Source organism: Carassius auratus, chromosome 38 (assembly GCF_003368295.1).
Source record: "Carassius auratus strain Wakin chromosome 38, ASM336829v1, whole genome shotgun sequence".
Lineage (NCBI taxonomy): Eukaryota > Metazoa > Chordata > Actinopteri > Cypriniformes > Cyprinidae > Carassius > Carassius auratus.
Genome location: NC_039280.1, coordinates 6,108,559 through 6,130,090, shown reverse-complemented (window position 1 = coordinate 6,130,090; position 21,532 = coordinate 6,108,559). Strand labels below are relative to the sequence as shown.

The 21,532-nt window shown below is 35.0% G+C and overlaps 1 protein-coding gene across 3 annotated transcripts in view; it reads left to right on the top strand.

Annotated features, from left to right (window-relative positions):
* slc8a3 (solute carrier family 8 member 3) overlaps positions 1 to 21,532 on the top strand; it is a 36,345-nt gene that overhangs the window by 11,671 nt on the left and 3,142 nt on the right. For 2 of the 3 annotated variants that reach the window (XM_026223631.1, XM_026223630.1), the window contains exons 3-6: positions 12,969 to 13,075; positions 19,067 to 19,084; positions 19,827 to 19,951; positions 20,075 to 20,174. In XM_026223631.1, coding sequence (XP_026079416.1) covers positions 12,969 to 13,075; positions 19,067 to 19,084; positions 19,827 to 19,951; positions 20,075 to 20,174 — 350 coding nt within the window. The remainder of the gene's footprint in view (positions 1 to 12,968; positions 13,076 to 19,066; positions 19,085 to 19,826; positions 19,952 to 20,074; positions 20,175 to 21,532) is intronic. The other variant, XM_026223633.1, reaches the window with a different exon arrangement.

Sequence of the window (21,532 nt, the reverse complement as noted above, 5' to 3'; positions counted from 1 at the left end):
AATGTATGAAGTACATAGTTGTAAATCAAAATACTTTTTGGTCTTGATTTTGAACAATGCATCTATTGTTTTATTAATGAAAACCAATTAAAGTTCTTTGTTTGTGAAAAACTTTTTTTTGCTAAGACATTCATACATTTCTTAAGTGTTCAAACGTTTTTGGGGCCACTGTAAGAATGTGTAGTTGAGGAGTTGTGCTTTTATCTTTGAGATTCATGGATTTGGTCATGCAGTGCTGTGTTATAATGGCTCTAATATAAAGGTGCATGTGCCAGAAGTTGCTGCTGTTTGTATTCTGTCTGCTTTGTAAATCTTTTGTGACTTCCAATATGAGTGATATATAATTAAATCACTTTTACATACATTTGTTCTCTGTTTAAGCACACAGCGTAACTCCATAGAGTTTAAGGGAAGGGTCTGAGAATTATCTCAGGAAAGTTGGTGGTTAATTAATCTAGTTCATTCATTTGAGATTTAGAAAGAGATCCAGTAATACAGTAACACACAGACCAGATAGAAACAGAGAGACGTTTGGTGTGCTGGTCCAGATATGCTGCTGTGTATTAATAGTTCAGTAAGAATATTCACAGCGTATTTCACATGACACTCCATCCCACCCACTGTCTATATGTAAGAGTACTGTATGTGAGTAGCTGACACGTCTAAGGACTTTTTTTTTTAATTGACATCAAGATTTTTGGTTAGACTGCATATTAATATTTAAAGGAGTGTATATCTTAGTTTCTGTGTTTGGTCATTAAGTGTTTCAGCATTTTTAATCCCATATTTTCCCCCTTTTTAAGTGGCCCTGTTTTGAGACCAATTAATTTTTAAACTCTAAATTATGCAAGTAGCTTCTGAATTAATATGAGATTATAAATCATGCATGGATCATAATATATAATTTTTTTTTCAAATGGAGTATAGTGTTACATTGCAGAACATGTCAGCTATCCAGAAGTATTTTGTGTCAATTGTGCTGTATGCATTCACCATTATCTGCATTAAGTGACTGTTTTAAAACTTAAAAAAAAAAACGTATTATCTATGTATATTTTCCTTTATTTATTTATGGTTTTTTTTTTTTTAATTGTAAATTCAGTTGAACTTGGCTGCCAGTTGTATGAATTTCTTTTGTTTTTGCAATTTTAACATCTTGTGTTCCATGTAGAAAATATTTCAGTCAACATAAGGTTAAGCAGATAATGAAAGTGCTTTTAGTTTAAAGCAAATAGTTCTGCATAAGGAGCAGGTTGATTGAACAGACCAAATTTAGACATGAATGCATTATTCCTCTTGTGCTTTAGATAAACACATTTTACCTACTTTTTAATTATAAAAGGTACACAAAATATACAAAAAATTAATTAAAAGTTTCATTCAATGTCCAATGGGCTGAAAGATCTCAGGAGGCACAGACAATTTGCTTGTCATTGCAAAGTTTCGTGAAGAACAATGCATCCAAACATCATGAGTGGTATCATGTCTAGAAAGTGACACTTTAGCTAGTGTCGTACAGTAAATGGTGATGAAGGTATCATGACAGCCCTAGTACACAAATAGCAGGCACCATTCCTGAGTTACGCTTGAGCCTATGGACTGCTTGCAGAGAGAAAGTTGAGTAAAGGCATCTGCATCAATCATAACCAAGCACCTGCCGTTGCCACCAGCAGGGTTTAAATCACCGGCCCCCTAACCAGTGCGCTAACTAACTAGATTATATGGAGCTATACACCCTTCTGTTCTGCTTTAAGAAAGGTCACCAGTCAGCACAGGCAAGATCTATACATTTTGTCTCTCTCTCTTTTTTGTAGGGGAGTTTTATATCACTGTGACCCCTCTTCACTGACCATTAAACCTTAGGAGATAGAGACAGTAGACGAGAGACCAGGAAAGAAAGCTATTTAGAGAAAAGTGTATTCATCAGATGACACTTATAACCTACTAAAGCTGAAAGAGTAAAGGAAAGAGCTCAACCTCTCCATCTCTTTATATCCATTTCTCCGTTTTTTTCCTGTGCACTAATGTGTAAGTGTGAGTGTGTGTGTGTGTGTGTCGGGGATCTCCTTCTCAGCTGGTGCTTGTTATATTCCCATGATGCTGCAGCACGATGCACCAGGAACCAATTTTCTCTGTCTCTTTTTCTCTCAAGTACTTTCATTTCAGATCACCAGAAATGGTGTCCTATTGGCCTGGTTTAATCAGTTCTAATTTATTTAGCTACTTGTGTTGTGTGGTAGTAATGCTTTTTGTAAGTAAAATAGCTTTATTTGAGCTCATTAATAATTAGGTGTGATTTGAGTTGTTGTAATTTATGATCTTCTGTAATTTGAGTCCACATAATAGATGAAAGGCAAGTTACTTTATGACCAAGTTTAGACACTGTAGTTTATGAGCTGGTCTGGTTGAATTTCTAGTTGTAATTTTAGACACTGTAGTTTATGAGCTTGCTTTAAATACAGTCACTGGGAGTTAAGTATTATATTGTGTGTGTGTGTGTGTGTGTGTGTATGTATGTTTTTATTTAGCAATGACACATTAAACTGAAAATGTACAGTAAAGACATTTATAATGTTGCAGAAGTTTTCCATTTAAAATAAATGTTGTTCATTGATTTATTCATCACAAAAATTTGATCAGAGTTTCCATTGAAAAAAATCAGCACAACTTTTTTCTGCATTGGTAATGATAAGAAATGCATTTTTGAATGATTTCTGAAAAATAATGTGTCTGGAAAAATGGATGCTGGGGAAAACATTATAAATGTATAGTCACAGTCACTGGAGTTAGTTGCTGTAGTCTCTGGAGTTTGTTATTTTGCCTGTAGTTCAGTCAGCGTTGAAAGGAATGATGAAAGGAAAGCAACAGTAGAAAGAGGTTGTGTATCATTAGCATTCCCCGATTGTTCTTTGCACTGTTTTTCTGCCTCTCGTATCCCCTTGGACTTTCAGACCTTTTTGGTTGTAAATCTAGTTATAGCAAAGCTCCACTGTGTAATGATGAATCATTTAGAATAGTAAACATTCATTTTTTATAATGCATTAACAGGTGCTTCTAGAGAATATGTTGTGATTTCTTCATAGAGCAAAAACATGTAGGCAAATGTATCAGTAGTAGCTATTATAACGTGTAATAAGCTGCTCTCATGAGGTCTTTAGGCATGAGGCTAATTGGTAATTGTGTGAAGTTAGAAAGATGTAATGATTGTAATGTAATGTGATGATTTTTAGTTATTCCTGTCAGCGCTGTATGGGAGCCTGTTTCCTGCCAGTGAGTAAAAAATAAGAAAGAAAATTGTCTTTTTATCTTACATTTGTGATCTTTTCTCACATTTATGTGTTTTTATTTGAATATAAACATTCAGAGAAGAAAAGTCTGAATTGTGAGATGTAAGCTTGCAGTTGTGAGGAAAAAATTCACAACCAACTTTTTTTGTTATTATGTGGCGGAAACAAAAACAGTAAGAATTGCGAGATGTAAATGTAAACTATTTTGCAGTTCTGTGTGTTTATATCTCACAATTCTGAACTTTCAGACATGTTCTTCTAATTTATTTATTTATTTATTTATTTATTCCATGGCAGAAATGAGCTTCCATAGCACTTTGCCTAGTTATATTAAACAATAATGAGACAATACAGCCCAGTCACCAAGCAGTTTTTAACTGACCACCATAATTATTTGGTATGTGGAATAGCAGTATTTTCTGTCTTCTACATTTACCGCTACTTTTATTTATAACCTCCAAGCCGACACAGTTGAGAGAAATTCATGCAAGGATCTAGGATTATATAGAGGGACTGTGCTTGTGTCTGTGTGAATTTGAGTTTGTTTCACTCATGTTTTACTACATTCTCTCCAGACATCAGCTTGAACATCTTAGTGACTCCTGTGAATGGAAAAACCCCTCGTGACAGGCAGTGAGAGAGCAGACGAGGAGAGCTGCTTGAATAATGGATTGAACAGCAAAGAGGATGAATATATGATGTAAATCATAAATTATTTTGCATTTCAAGGAATAGTTCATACAAAAGTGAAAGTTCTGTCATCATTTACAAGCTCAAACCCTTGTGACATTCCTTTTCCAGTTTTGTGTGAGGAACAAACTGAAATGTAAGTCTTTGAAATATCTGCATTTTTATCAGTATTGGCGTTATTGATCTTTGATTATAATTGGTTAAAAGAAGATAAGTGATATTATCCATACCTAATGTTGAATTATGTATTATGTACTCTTCTGGCCAGGAGGAGCTGCTTGGTGGCATGTTGTTTGTGTACGTGTGTGTGACTTTCCCCAGGGCTCCAGTTTAATATGTAGGGGTGTAAATTCAGTTTGATCCAGCACACTTTGCTCATCTCTCTCTCTTGAGCCCTATTGGACTGGACTAGTTTTCCCTGAGGAGGTCTGGTAAATTTGTGTTTTGCAGACGTACTTTGTGATTTCTATCCTGTCAAAATGCCTCTGTGTTTTTCTCTCACAAACTAGGGAAAAGAGTAAATTACCTGCTGTTTTTGTGTAAACTTTCAAATCCTCTGATAAATGTAATTCTGTCTGCACAGAAATGTCACTGACTGAGGATTATATTGAGATTATATTGTTTCTTTCACCACATGTCTTGTTTATTTTGATCTTAATTCTTACTGTAAGGCTACGTTTCTCAATCAATATAAATTTAGACATTTTTTCTAGCATTTCTACATGGTAAAAAGTTTAATTTTTTATTTTTATACTGTTTCAGTCATTCTGTTTTAAAATTTCACTTTTAATTCAGCAACTATTAGAAAAATTTACTAGCACTTTGATTGAACATTGTTTCTACACAATGTCAGACCATGGTTAAGTACTTCTCTAACTAAAAAAGAAAACTAAATCAACCAAAACAAAAAAAGGTTAATTAAATCACGGAGAGCCTGAGCATAGACTGCTCAGAAGAAAAACTAATTTATCCACAAAGTAATTAGTTTCTTCTCTCTATTATATATAGTATGCATACTGTATTTTTCTGTTTGATTGTACTTTAAAATGCATTTTAAATCTGTAATGGCTTTCATCTTTCGATCAATTTAATGCATCCTTGCATTAAGTTTTAATTTCTTTAAAAAACATACTGACCCCAAATATTTGAAAGTTGGTGCAGTTTACAATTGTTGTAAGCTTTAACCGAGGTCACAGTCAAGACTTCAAGACTGAAGTATGCAGCACACATTCATCAATGAGTTTCATTGAGTTTCTGACCACTGAGCCGTTATAATTAACATACACAAAAAGAGATTGAGGAGCCCTTTGGAATTCCCTCTTTAATCTAAAAGACAGTTTGAGTGAACAGCGTCAGTAACATTACAGTCAAGGATCGATCAATGGAATGATTACAGCACTCTCAACCCGTGAATCAGAATCCCATCCTAGAGTCCCTCTACAGCCATTTCTTCAGGATTGCTGATTAAGGACATGCTTAAGTAAGGAACAATCATTGTGTGGATCAAACCAGTGGCGCACTGGAATATTTCCCTAGGTACTGTGACAGGATCAAAGGATCATATCTCAGCAGGATAAAGCTCAATTCAAAAGTTTGCGGTCGGTAGGTTTTTTCATGTTTTTGGAAGAAGTTTCTTTTGCTCACCAAGGAGGCATTTATTAGATCAAATATATTATTACAATTTAAAGGGATAGTTCACTAAAAAATGAAAATTCTGCATTACTCACTCTCATGTCGCTCCAGTCCTGTAAGACCTTCGTTCATCTTCAGAACACAAATCAAGATATTTTTCTTCTGACCCTGCTGAGACAAGGACATTGCTTAAATAGTCCATGTGACATCAGTGTTTTTTTATGAAGCTACAAGAATACTTTTTGTGTGCAAAAATAACCACTTTATTCAACATTTCTTCTTCCACCATTATCGAGAGTAGGGGTGCGACGGTAAATCGATTCATGGATCAATTCTGCCACTTTCTGAATGCATCGCGGTTCTTTCTGGAATCGATTCTGAGCTTAGTTTTTAACAGAAAATTGCACTCTAGGCTAGTTTCTAAACACACAGTCAACACACTCAACACAAAGAAGAGAACCTGTGAGTAATGTAAGTAGTTAAATGTACTTGTACCTCAGTTTTTATGCTTTTCTGACGCAAGATTAAAGTAAACACAGCCCATTCTGAACACTCTTGTAATACGCTTCAAACTTTAAGAACTTTATGAATGATTATTTTAGGTTCAAGTGGTGTGTAAGGAACTGGAAGCAAGCAGCGGCTGTTTCTAAAGCACACTGTGCCATCTGCTGTCAAAAACAAAGCTCAGAAACAATTCTAGATAGAAATCCAGGAATTGATTTATCATCGCACCCCTAATCAAGAGTACATTTTTGGGTGAACTATCCCTTTAAAATAACAGTTTTTTCCATTTTAATATGAATTATATCATAAAGTCAATTTAAACCATATATCACACTGCAGTATCAGCCACTACTGAGTAACTATTTTCTCTTGCCAAAGTAAATTTTTAACTGCATTTGGCACTTAGCGATTGTTAATATAGACTGTGCCGGTAGGTTGCAGGTTAATCAGAGGGCAATACTCACAGTTGAGTACAGAAGTGGCCCCATCTGAGTCTCAGCGTCACGCTAGCAGCTAGCTAAGCATGTTATTAGCGCCACTAGCGCTGACCACCCTGGAGTACGAGGTTCCGGTCTATTGTTAATAGCCGCCAGTGGAGTGTTGCCTGAGGTGAGCTCAAGGAAACAACACTAACAAGAGTAACTTATCTTATATAGACATTTTCACACACAAATATGCGTGTTCTGAATCGAGAAAGTAACTGGGAAGGCTAAAGTATGTGTGTGTGTTTGGGGAGCCAGAGCTTTGCTCCTTTTCAGCTGAAGGAAGCTGTGTCTCCTTGGCAACCACAGAGAACACGAGCTCGCAGGCATGCGTGTGTGTGTGTGTGTGTGTGTGTGTGTGTGTGTGTGTGCATGCACAGTGTGTGTTTGTGTTTGCAACAAATTAGTCTGTGAACGTGTATCTCTGGTTGTGTGTGTATTTACCCATCAGTGCAGACATGCATGCACTCTCTCTCTCACACACACACACCCTTTACACTGCAGGGTTTATTTTTAGCACGTGTCTCTTATATAATCAGGGTGACACTGGGGAGAACATAGACTCTCTCTCCTTCCTCCTCACTCTTGATTTGGATATCTGTGTGCGTGTGTGTTGTACGCAGATGAGACGATGAGAGGTTTCTTAGTTGCATATTTCTGGTGCAGTTATGATGCTCAAGAGTGTCTCTGTGCCTGCAGCTCTGAATTACTGAATATAGATGAAAAAGATGTTGCATAAACACAACCAATATGCACAGAACACCTCACAGACACAACACTACTGCTTTCGTACAGAGAACACGTGGGAGAGAGTGTGTGTGAGCAAGTTAGTTTTAAATTAAACTGATGTCCATCAGTCAGCTCAGGGCCTGATGATAATTCACTTCAGCAGTGTTGTTGTTAACTGAAAATAAACTGTTAAAATAATCGATAACACTTTAGAATAAGGTTCCATTAGTTAATGTTAGTTAATGCATTAATTAACATGACCAAACAATGAACAATACATTTATTACTGTATTTATTAATCTTAGTTATTGAAAATACAATTATGCATTGTTAGCTCATGCTAATTCACAGTGCATTAACTAATGTTAACAAGCAGAACTTTTGATTTTAATAATGCATTAGTAAATGTTGAAATTAACATTAACTAAGATTAATAAAGGCTGTTGAAGGATTGTTCTTGCTTAGTTCACGTTAACTAAAGTACTTAACTAACATTAACTAATGGAACCTTATTCTAAAGTGTTACCAAATAATCAATTGAAAATTACTTTCATTAATTTAAATAAAGTCTGTATTTATATATTCTGTGTAGGACCGAAAAATGTTCGCCCAATTGACTTTTCTACCTGCCTGTCAACATATATTTGCATACCTCTGTGCACCTGGTTCGCACAGACAAGATACGTCATCAGCGCATTCACTTACGTAATCCACATATATCACGTTTAATTGAAATAAAGCTAAACTGAAATTAAATGTAAAAAACATATTAGATGTAAAACTTAAACTGAAATGTAATTAATTTAAAGGGATAGTTCACCCAAAAATCTAAATGATCTCATTAATAACTCACCCTCATGTCATTCCAAACCCGTAAGACCTCCGTTCATCTTCGGAACACAGTTTAAGAAATTTTAGATTTAGTCCGAAAGCTCCCTGTCCCTCCATTGAAGCTGTGTGTACGGTATACTGTCCATGTCCAGAAAGGTAAGAAAAACATCATCAAAGTAGTCCATGTGACATCAGAGGGTCACTTATAATATTTTGAAGCATCCAAATAAAAAAGCATAAAAAATAACAAAAACTACGACTTTATTCAGCATTGTCTTCTCTTCCGTGTCTGTCGTGAGAGAGTTCAAAACAAAACAGTTTGCATTACTACACTGCTTTGTTTTTAACTCTCTCTCACAACAGACACGGAAGAGAAGACAATGCTGAATAAAGTCGTAGTTTTTGCTTTTTTTGGACCAAAATTTATTTTCGATGCTTCAAAAAATTCTGACTGACCCTCTGATGTCACATGGACTACTTTGATGATGTTTTTCTTACCTTTCTTGACATGGACAGTATACCGTACACACAGCTTCAATGGAGGGACTGAGAGCTCTCGGACTAAATCTAAAATATCTTAAACTGTGTGGATCTGCTAACTTGAAGAGTTTAGCCTCAACTGTATTTTCAGCTGAACCCTTGATTAGCTTGTTCAGGTGTGTTTGATTAAAGACGACACTAAAACTCTGCCGGAAAATAGATCTCTTTGTGCGCTGAAATATCTCAGGTTTTGATTTGCATGAATAAATTAATTATGAAATTCGAACACAAAATGTCTCACCGCTTATCATGGGCACAGCTGTTTAGGGCAGAAATTCTCATTAACGTGAGCAAGATTTTATCATTTGTTGCTGTATCACGCTTGGTTAGGACATGGTGTAAAGCTGTGTTCAGACAGGGAATAAAAATTAATTCTTCATGATGTATGCACCTAAAACCCATGTTTTTTTATTGATTGTTTGTTTGTTTTTTTGTTTCAATCTGAAAAGCAATCCAAAAGCATATGAATTATAAAATCTGCCATCTATGTGGTTTTTATGATATTTAAAAAAAAAAATGTTTTGAAAATGTTATTTAGTCTAAATAGTTAACTCATATTTCAAGGGTGTTTTTTTTCTCTGTCTGTCAGAAAACTGTATTACTGTAATGCCAAGCACAATTGGGTAATTGTTCTTGAAAACACTTGAAATTGCATGTTCCTCACACAGTCCATACCATAAGATGAATGGACTTAAATGACTTTCATCTTTTCTTTCCATTATGAATGCTTCTACTTTATTGTCTCTTAGCATTGTGATGACTTTATCCAAGATAAATATACCAGATATTGTCTACACAGTTTGCTTCAGTTTTATTACTTGCAAAATGAGTGTATGTGAAGTGAGTACAGAAGGACTGGGGCAGTATGAACAAAGTTTTTGAGATCAGAGCATCATTCTCTAATATTGATACCATTAGTATTTAGCAGGTCTACTAAGAAATGTATTGATTGTGTGTTTTGTCAGCGTAACACATTTGTTGTAGTTGGCAGCTGAAATTGGCAGCATTAGTTCAGATAGAAATAACAAAACATGTGTAATTTAGTAAATACTGTGGTTGACCACTAAGGTTAAAGGGATACTCCACCCCAAAATGAAAATGTTGTTATTAATCACTTACCCCCATGTTGTTCCAAACACGTAAAAGCTTCTTTCGTCTTTGGAACACATTTTAAGATGTTTTGGATGAAAACCAGAAGGCTTGAGACTAAGTAAAATACACTGTCAAAGTCCAGAAAAGTATAAAAGATGTCGTCAGAATAGCCAATCAGCCATCAGTGGTTCAACCGTAATGTTATGAAGCGACAACAATACTTTTTCTGTGCGAATAAACAAAAAGAACGACTTTATTCAATAATTAATCTCCTCTGTGTCTCTCCAAATCACCGTAGCTCCATTTTGGAGAATGTGAGCTGAACGCAGGCAGCGTACGTGCTTCTGTCTCAGCCGCACGACACAGATGCACTGTTTTCTTTAAAATCAAAGTGTAAATATACGTAGAAAACGTATCCTAGTGTCGCGGCTGACACAGAAGAGCATACGCTGTCTGTGTGATTAATAAGTGATCAATGAGAAAATTTTCACTTTGGAGTGGAGTATCGGTCTATAATGGTCTTAGTTTTTTGAAATAATATTGGAAGCTAAAACTGTTCAATTCAAATCAGCTTGTAACATTCTAGTGCTTGTACTTTTCAGGATGGCTAAGAGCAAAAACAGCAGCAAGCGCCTGGAGTTGTTATGGCAACCAGATACATTCCAAGCAGATTTGCTGATAGATGTTCTAGATTGAAGGTATCAGCAAAGCCAGCTCTGCAGTGTGATACTGTTGAAAATCACAAACGGTGCCAGAGAACGTAGACGGCTGAGTATTTATGCTTTTTAGTGCATTGTCAAGACATCAGCACACACCTTGTGAAACTGGCATCATCTCGGGTAAATCCTAGATCACATTTTGGAATGTAGCAGTCCGTGAAAGTGTGTTTTAGGCTTAAGATTCCATTTAGTTCCCAAAATGGTAAAACAACAGAGGAGGAATGTTGTTTTTTCTGATTTCAAGCTCATATGCAAGGTTTAGATTCATTTGTGGCAAGCTCAGGCAGTCTGCCGATTCACTACAGCTCGGAGCAGGTGGAGGAGCCGCTGTAGGGATTTTTTTCTCAATACAGAAATAAATCTTGTTTGCTGTATATCCTTTACTTTTAGCCCTGTACACTCAAACACACATACACATATACACGTGTCTTGGTCCAGGCAAATGGACTATTAACCACAGCACATGTGCCATTCCTTTTATGCAGCACTTCATTAACTTTTTTTTTTATTTCTTTACTGGTATGATACTAAATTCTGTAATTTTATAAAACCATGTAATAGAAAACTGGGTTGTACGATATCAATTTGTGTATAAAATGTTTTTTTTTTTTTTTTTTTGAATGACATTTAAGCTCTTTGCAAACCAAATTTATTAAATTTTATAAATGACTTTAAATTATACATAAACCTTTTGGAACAGATTATAAACTAAAAGCATTGAACGTGTAACATTGTAAAATAGTTCAAGTTTACCCTTACTTTATTTAATGACATCTTGATAAAATCATAAAAGCTTCTATTTTCTTACAATTTGTGTTATTTTTTTGTAAAAACAAAAATGCAATAAATACTTTTATTGTATGTATGTTTTTTCTCAAAGAAATATACTTTTATTCAGCAAGAATGCATTAAATTGATAAATAGTAACAGTAAAGTCTTATATTGTTACAAAATATTTGTATTAAAAAAAAATATATATATACATATAGTGTGTGTGTGTGTGTGTGTGTGTGTATGCGCGTTGTCTGTCTTCGCTGTGTGAGTGTGAGTGAGAGAGGCTGAGGATGTTTGAGTATAATGTGTCCGCTAATGGAAGGGGAGCAGGAGGGAATGAGAACATGAGTATGTTAGACTGAAAGACATATTAGAGAGAGATGAAGCGGCGTGGATCTGCGGACAGCTGTACTGTGAGTAACTGATCCGAATGGAGGGAGGGGGATGTTCACAGGTCGAACACACACGCGTGCGCACACACACACACACAGGAACTCTCATTGAAACACATCTGAAACAGGTGTTACTCACAGTCACAGAGAAACCAGGTCAACATCAATCACATGTGGAGTTATAAATACACACACACACACACACACACATGCTGAGAATTTAGCATTGAAAGAGTGACAGAGTGTGAGAGGGAAATGGATGTTACAGATAAGAGGTGTTAAGAGATTGATTCTTTAAATAAACACAAATCAAAAATTTGCCAATGTTACTACCGCTGTGTTGCTAGCTAAGATATCAACTACTCTGTAAGGAAATGAGTTAGGCTACTGTAGTGAACGCTAGCCTTTAGAGAATTAGCTTGCTACATTCAGGATACTTTATAATTCTTCATTTAATTCAATCTTATATATGTTCATTGAAGAACCAATATATCTTCAAAATACAGTAGAAATTATATTGGCTGTTTTTATCTATGTACATATACATTCAAAGTTTGGTGGTGTTAACATTTTTTTCAGTTTTGACCTCTCCTCAACAAGGCTCCATTTATTTGATCAAAGATACAGTAAAACAGTGCCATTTTACTCACCTTTTTCGCCAACACTCAACCATCTAATACTAGCACTTACCTTTTCTTTCCTTGTTTATCATATTTTTGAGAAAAACAAACAAACCTGGCTACATGTTATGTACTAGACTAACTGAGACTTGTCATTGCACTTGTATACTGTTGTTGTTCTCTTGTTGGTCTGACTGCTTCTATTGTTTTCATTTGTAAGTTGCTTTGGATAAAAGCATCTGCTAACTGATTAAATATACATGTAAATGTAAATGCATTATTCTATGCATTTTCCATTTTAGTATATTTTAAAATGTAATATTCATGTGATGCAAAGCTGAATTTTCAGAAGCTATTACTCTTGTCTTCTGTGTCACATGATCATTCAGAAATCATTCTAATTTGCTGATTTGGTGTTTAAGAAACATTTCTTCTTATTATCTAACAGCTGTGTTAATAATTTAGTGAAAACCATTTTGTATTTTTTTTCTTCAGTGAATTAAGAAGTTATAAGAATTTTTTTTATTTAAAATATAAAAATTGTGTAAGATTAATAAGCATCTTAAGTCTCAATAAGTTATAATTTCTTTTAAAACATATTACCAAGCCCAAACTTTTGAACTGCAGTTGATCAGTGACCCCTGATAATGTGTTTCTCTCTCTCTTCCTCTCTCAGCAAAACCATACAGGTTAAAATCATTGATGATGAGGAGTATGAAAAAAACAAAAACTTCTATCTGGAGCTGGCAGAACCACGCATGGTGGACATGAGCCTTCAGAAAGGTAAAAAGCACACACACACACACACACACACCCACACACAGCATGTACAAACAGAAAGATCACATCCCGTGACCATCATCCTCTTTTGCTATTCATTTAATCTATTCACTCATTTCTAAATTCATTTCCATTCATCCAGTGGCTCTTTGTGCGGTCATGTTCTATGTTTTCAGTGTTGTTGTTTTCTATTGTGAGTAGCGAGCGTCTTGTTGTTTGAGGTTCATTCACATACAGTACCTTTCAAAAATCTGGTGTCAGTAAGATTTTTTTTTAAAGAAATTAATACTTTTCATAGAATCCTTGTCATCAAAGAAAATATATCAGTTTTCACAAAAATATTAAGCAGCACAGCTGTTTTCAACATTGATGATAATAGGAAATGTTTCTCAAGCACCAAATGATTTCTAATTGACCATGTGACTCTGAAAACTGCAATAATGACATTACAGGAATAAATTAAGTACTAAAATATATAAAATAGAAAACATTTGATTTTAAAATGTAATATTATTTCACAAAATTGCGTTACTCTATGATCAGTCAAATAAATGTAGCTTCTTGGACCATAAGGGACCTATTTCAGATACAATAAAACATTTATTATTCCAAACGCTTAAATGGTGATGTAAATCTGCTTTCACTGTACTATGCAATGTTTCTGACTCTATGAATGGATGCTTCCAGTAGAGGGCACCTTGGATGACCCCACAGGTTCAAATAGAGCCAGTATAACAAAATAAACTAGTCATAGAGAAATAAATGAGAAAAAAATGTGTTTTGCCTGCTTTTAGCTGAAGAAGAAACACTTTTAAACTATTTTTGTCAGATTTAATTTTTTATATACCCAGCAGTTTCCGAGATTTCCCTGTTCAAGTAGATAGGATGCCTATAGGTTAGATAAAAATATCTACCCAGCGGCATGGCCAAGATGGCTGCCGAGTGGACCGACTTGCCTTAAAGGGACTTTGACTCAAAGCACATGAATTCAATGAAGACCCACTGGGCACAGCTCTCAAACTGACTCATCTCCAACTCACGCAAGAAATGCTGCCATGACGTTTTTGTATTGCTTTAAGAATGTCTTTGTTTTCCAGTTTTTATATAGTTTAATAAATGTCTTGACATTATTGTTTAGGATTGTGCCCTATGTGAAGGATTAGCTGGCAGTGTTGCTTTTTTAACTGACTTCTTTGGAGTTTCAGTACACAGTGACCTTAAATGCCAGTATGGGATCTCAAAGAGTATGAGAAATGAATACAAACACACACACACACACACACACACACACACACACACACATACACACACCCCAGGTAGTCAAGTGTGTCTCTCAATATCTCTCCATAAATCAGGCAGACGTGGTCAATGCTACCAGCACGTACTGCAGTGCTGCGCTGCAGTGTACGTGTGTGTGTGTGTGTGTTTGCATGTATGCATGTGTCCTTGTCCCAGTATTATACCCTTCAGAAAGAATGAGAGATGAAGAACAGCTGGTCCTCTCTGTTTGAGCTCTCATCTCGCCTAGACAACATTAAATAACCTACTTATTAACTTACCTAAGCCACAGAAACAACATGTTGGCTTGTCTCCTCACTTGTGTGCTTGTAAACAAGCAGTTTATTAATTATTCATTAGATATTTCTTTATTTTCAAGCCAAGATGGATTCAAACAAGATTACATTTTGATATTCAGAGAAATCAGGGGGGAAAAGGTTCCTCAAAGTCAGATATATGCGCATTAATAAGTGCAATTTGATTGACAACCAATAATAAGCAAAATATGAACATTCCATGTTTGTTTCCATGGAGAAATACACTGTTAATTGCAGGAATTTTATATAGCGCTGTATGTAATTAAATTATTGTGGTTCTAATTCTGAGTCTTTTTTAATAATTCTGGATATTTGATTTTTTAGTGAACAATTCTAATTATTCTGTGAGTGAGTCAGATTGGAGGAGTTGTTCACCCGAAAAAAAAAACTAAACAAAAAATCTTCATGCCTTTCCAACCACTTATAATTAAAATTTTATTTTTATTCCTTAAATTTAGTAACCAAACTGACTCACTCATAAGGATTTTTTATTGCCTTAATAGAACCAGAGTCTTTTGTTTTTGTGCACTATTTGCACTGGTATGATTCACGCTGTATATTCAGTAACGCAAGTTGTTGTTTTTTCTTTGCAGAGAGATAAAACATTGTATCAAATGGGTTGTAGGTGTTTTTGACACTGAACCTGTAATAGAAGACACATCACTTGTCCTACATCAGAACATGACTTTAGATCTGCTGATCCTGTGCTGTCACTGCAAAATATGTGAGAGCTGTTGAGGGATCTAAAGAAATATTCCCAGCTTTGTACTTTTTAATACAGGATGCTTTCTTTGGCATTAAACGCTCTTATACACCAACTGGATAAATATGAAAATGTGGCAGTAGAGGCAGTTGCGAAGAAGGGGGTGAGACAGACAGGAAAGCTGTGAGACAGGAGACAGAGAGAGACTGGTAAGTGATGGAAAAAAGACAGGAAATAGTGAGAAGAGCAAAACAGGAATGATATATATATATATATATATATATATATATATATATATATATATATATATTTTTTTTTTTTTTTTTTTTTATTATTATTATTATTTATTTTATTTTTTTTTTTGTCGTATCTTATTTTCTTTATTTTATACAAATATCAATTTTGACAAAAAAATTAATTAAATGTAGTTATATTTTTTTATTTTAGTCAATTTTACTTAATTTAGTGCTTGACAAAAAGTAATGCAGAATTTGTGAAAAATATATATTTGTAAAAACAATATTTTGAATTGTATATTTCTTTAAATGTGTATTGACTTTTCACACACACACAACAAATATTAACATTGAACAAATAAAAACAATGTATTTTTTTCAATGTTCACATTGTTTTCTATGAATAGCCGATTTGACAGTCATATTCTTCATATTTTCTTTAAAAACATTGCTAGTACTTTAATATCTTACTATTTTTTCTAATCATGTTTTGTTACAATTGCTTAATTCTCATCATGAACCCAATTTTTCATTTAAACTTTGTTATAATTTTTTTTTTTTTAATGTTAACTACTGTAAAACATTTTCAGGCATTCATAAGACATTAACAGGGACATTAATTTTTTTTTTTGGTATTTGGTAAACAAAGACAGTGAGAGACAGACAATTGTGATAAAGATGAGGAGAAAAGGACAAGCAGAAGAGGTGTGAGACAAATAAGCAAAGAAGGGTGAGACAGGCAAAGAAAGACAGAAAGGGTTGAGCCAGGTGAGGAGAGAATGACAAACAGAATCGAGTTAGAGACACATGAGAAAAGTAGAAGACAGAGAGACAGACAGGAGATCTATTGCGCTGCATCTGTGTGCGATTAATATCCCATAGTGCCCAAACCAGCAACACCCCTACCACATGTCCCAGATGAGAGTGTTTAAAGAGAAGATCTTCAGTAGTGAATCACTCATTATGTGTGTGTGTGTGTGTGTTAAAGGAAGAGATGTGTCTGATGATGGAATAGCTATAAATGAGCCACTGACAGGGGAGTTTTCGTCTGAATATATGTCCCACGATCCCATTACCTCACAGGATGCTGGGAGGAGAGAGCCGTCTGGAATCTGTTGCCAGGGTATCATCAGCTGGTGCTAGCGCTGATGTGCAATAGATCTACGCTGAACTGTTGAATCGAATCTTCTGGCGAACAGATTAAATGAATTCCTTTGTGCATTTGACACGTCTGTGTGTTATCATGAAGCAGACATGTTGAAAAGCCTAGAGCTGATGACGCTACACAAATTACGGGTTAATAATGTGCATCAAGCCACATCCCCCCTCCACAAACAACCCTACTCGCAGACACATTTGAACATAAATTATGGGCTTATTTACACATCCAGCTTCTCATTATTGGTCGATATTTTCATCTCAGCACACACACACACACAAACACACACATTTAATCAAAGCTTGTTTGTTCACCATCTCATTCATCCTCAGCAACAGAAAATTACAGCACTGATTAGAGAACTATTAAAGTCATTATATACACACAGAGAAAAAAAGAGAGTAATGGAGAGACAAAGAAATTGATTCCTTTAGTTAATGCTATTTTTGTAAATGTGCGTGGGTCCGGGTGCTAGATTAATAAATTATGTAAATAAATAAAAAATTGTCGTTAATTCAGGAAACCTGATGCATTAACTAATTTAACCTTATTGTTATATAGGGATAGTTCACCCAAAAATGAAAATTCTCATTATTTAGTGATTAGTGATTATTTTCAGTGATTCTCAGGGGACTACAAGATTCTTTACAATATGACACAACTAGCATTAAATTAAGCTAAAATCAAGAATTTGAAGAACTAGAGCTTACATTATATTGAAAGTTCTAGATAGTTATTTTAAAAGTGTGGTTTCTAGAACTTGTAAAGTCATGTAAAATAATAATATCTTAAAGCTGACATATCATGAAAATGTGACTGAAGTTCTATAATCGACAAACCCATCTACAAACCCAGGAAATCCCAGTAATTTTTTTTTGTAAGCCTTTCTCTGCAAGCTTGATGAAAAACAAGCTTCCTCCATGTTGAAGAAAGGGGGACTTATTATAATTTTACTGCCCCTTAATCTGCACGTTTCCACCCATGGCATCGCCACTCTGTTTTCACTAACGACAATAGTGTACCAGTTTTAACACCATGGCAAAATTTCTAGAAAAGTATGCTAACTGTGCTTTGGTAATCATGATGTAAAAGGTAATCTTTAAAACTCATTACGCATTTTTAGGGGTGCACAATAAATATTGGCCAATAATTAATGCACATCTCGTCAGTAAAGCCGGTTCTCTAATCAGCCGCAAATTCCAGGTGCGTAATTTTACATAGAGCACTTGTTACTACACAGAGCCATTGTTAACTGACAAGCTGCGCAAATCCATGCTGCCCCTGAATTTATGGGTGTTTAGAGATCCGGCTTTACTGACGAGATGCAAATTAATTATCGGCTGATATTTATCGTGCACCCCTAGGATTTTTTATAGTGAATATAAATTTTTGTAGCAAAGCCAAACTCTAACATTTTTTGTTGGGTAGAAATTGTTGGTAAATTTAGACAGAAAGTCACAAACAACTGGGAGGCCTTGGTTAAGAACATTTAAGAAAATGGTTAAAACTTCTGATTTACTCTCCCTCATATGTCATTCCAAACTTCTATTGCTTTCCTTCTTTATTAAATGTGTGTGTGTGTGTGTGTGTGTATATATATATATTTATATATGTGTATTTTTTTCATCAATATAATATAAAAACAACAAACTATGGGTTTAAAACAACCAAAATAATTAGACCCCATTGCTGCGAAATATTTTTTCCACAGAAAGAATATCTTATAGGTTTGGAATTACATGTCATGAGAGTGAATAAATAATAATATAACTTTTATTTTGGGGGGGTGAAATATTCCTTGAATGGTTACCAAATAATGTTTCAAATTGAAATACAAAAATCTTAAATGCAAAAAGGGTTTTCAGAGGTTTAGGGAACACACAATACCGTCAGCACACTGTAAAAGGATTTGAAGTCTATAGGAAATCCGCATCACAATAGGGAAAGTAAACGTGTGTGAATAATCAGCGTAGCTTTAGCACCTCTTTGTTCTGTCGCCACATCTCAAATGCTACTCCGACACTCCCTTTGCCAGGGGCAAGCACCTGCTCCGGCGCTCTGGATCGGCCCACACTATCACATCTGATCACATCTGCTCGGTCACACCTGTCGCACCTGTCCAGCTCAGAGATTCCAGGCAGGGTGATGAAACGCCAGAGGCTGCTAATATTTTTATTCATGTTTATCTGAGTAAATAAACCCTGTCCAACATTTCACTGCATTTCCCTTTCACCATTATCTGTCTAATGTTTTCTTCATGTCATTCCACCCCTCCCTCTCTTTTTTTTCCTCTACACACAGCTCTGTTATTAGCTGATGGTAAGTTTGAGTGAATGTGTGAAGTAAGATGAGGCCAGCTGCAGTAACTGTGGTCTTGTCTGCCTCACACACGTGTGTCTCCAGGTTTGTCTGTTTTAACACGTGCGGCAGAAGATAAGCTTCGGGTTTCAGGGTGTTTTGAAAGTTCATCTCAACTTTCAGGCTTTTCTGTGTGTATTTGTGCTGTGTGTGTGTGTGTGGATGTTGTGCTGTTGTCCTTCTGAATAACTCAGTTTTACAGCACAACTCACACTTGGTTCAGTCAAACAAAATGTGTGTGTGTTTGCATGTGCAGTCTTTCTAATTACAGAAACTATAGTGACAGTTGGCCCCATAAAATAAAACCAGGACCCATTTCTGTACAAAATTGTTTGTAAAAACGGTGTTATGTAAGTAGTCACATTCGTTTCAGTGTGACAAGTTACGTAAGAATGACATTATGAACGTTTTACATGACTTCGCTGTGCTTGTGTTTCATGAATGAGCCCTGTTGACCCTAAATTTGCACGTGAATTTAGTGCAGTTTATAGAGACCATAAATGAATATTAATGAATATACAAAATAATTATTGCATAAATGTGTATAAATCATTTAAAAGGGACAAAAAGCCCACTGATTATAGAGTGCATGTGAATGATGTGTGTTTACTACTTAGTGTTTGTGTGTGTGTGTGTGTTTGATGTACTTATTTGACACACAAAACAGCACAGAAGTTTCTTTTCACCTTTTTATCTCTTGTAGATATTCCAGACAGGAAGTTGTCATCAGAAGAGGAGGAAGCCAGAAGAATAGCAGAGATGGGGAAGCCTGTATTGGGCGAGCATGCAAAAATAGAGATTATCATTGAGGAGTCGTATGAGTTTAAGGTACACACACACACACACACACGCGTACACAAAATTTCAGAGACTAGCAGTCTTTTTCATTATGGAAGGATTTTATTATGCGTAGTTATGTTTAATGTAATATATTTTGTGTATTCGCTGTAGAGTACAGTAGATAAGCTGATTAAGAAGACTAACTTGGCTCTGGTCGTGGGCACAAATTCCTGGAGAGAACAATTCATGGAGGCCATAACTGTCAGTGCAGGTGATTACCAACAATAAACAACACTGAACTAAAAGTGCAAAAAGAAAACTGTGTTCAAATGTTCGCTCATATTCAGCAATTATTCTTTTTCCCTCTTTCTATTCTATCTACTTGTTTTCTTGTTCTTTTTATATTAAAAACAAACAACAACAACAAAAGCGTGACCCTCTTACACTAGCATTCTCTCTTCTTTTTCTATTCTATCTACTTGTTTTTTATTTAATTTTTTTTTTTTTAAACAATAACTTTATAACACTCTAACACTAGTTACATCTATTCTGTCTCTTTTCTCTCAACTTTTTATACACTATAAAAAACCTTGCTACATGTACTGCGTTAGACTAACTGGGACTTAACACAAAACTTATATATGGTTGCTCTTTTGTTGTTTTGATTGCTTCTGTTACCTTCATTTGTAAGATGCTTTGGATAAAAGTGTCTGCTAAATGATACAATTTTAAATGTAGTTTTATTCACCAAGTATGTATTGAACTGATTTAGGGTAAATAAAGGCATTTATAATGTTACAAATTATCTCTATTTCAAATATATTCTGTTCTTTTTGAACTTTCTATTAATCAAAAAATAAATAAATCATAGTTTCCACAAAACAAACTAAGGAACTGTTTTGGATATGATAATAATAATATATGTTTCTTGAGCAGCAAATCAGCATATTAGAAGGATTTCTGAAGGATCACATGACGCTGAAGACTAAAGTAATAATGCTGGAAATGTATTTGCCGTCACAGGAATAAATGACATTTTAAAATATATTCAAATCGTTATTATGAATTGTAATAATGTCTCACAATATTACTGTTTACTTTATTCTTGATCAAATAAATGCAGCTTTAAAAATCCTACCGACCCCGAATATTTAAACGGTAGTGTAGATCACCTCAAAACTCACAGAAATGTACTAAAAGCAACAAAAGTCAGTTATTATATAAATATACACTCATGCTCATATTGCTCACACACAAATATTTCTAACACTGTTGTGACACATTCCCCGGCCCACATGAAAACTGAGCCCACAGAACTCCTACATGCTTCTCCTCATCCTGCAACCTTTGTCTTACAAACATTTTGCCTAATTTGATCTATTCACATATGAATAAGAATGTAGTATTATCAGCTGTTTCCTACAGATTTCCCCCCAAAATAAAATGGAAATGTCCCGCGTATTAGTCTTTTATGAACCTGTGTTGAAATAAAAACGATGCTCTCACAGTATGTAGCCTTCAATTACCGTGACTATCAAACAGCCTGTGTTACCAAGGCAACAGGACCCCTAAATCACCATGGTGTCAAATAGATGGCTTTGGTCAGGTATGGAAGATGACATGACAATA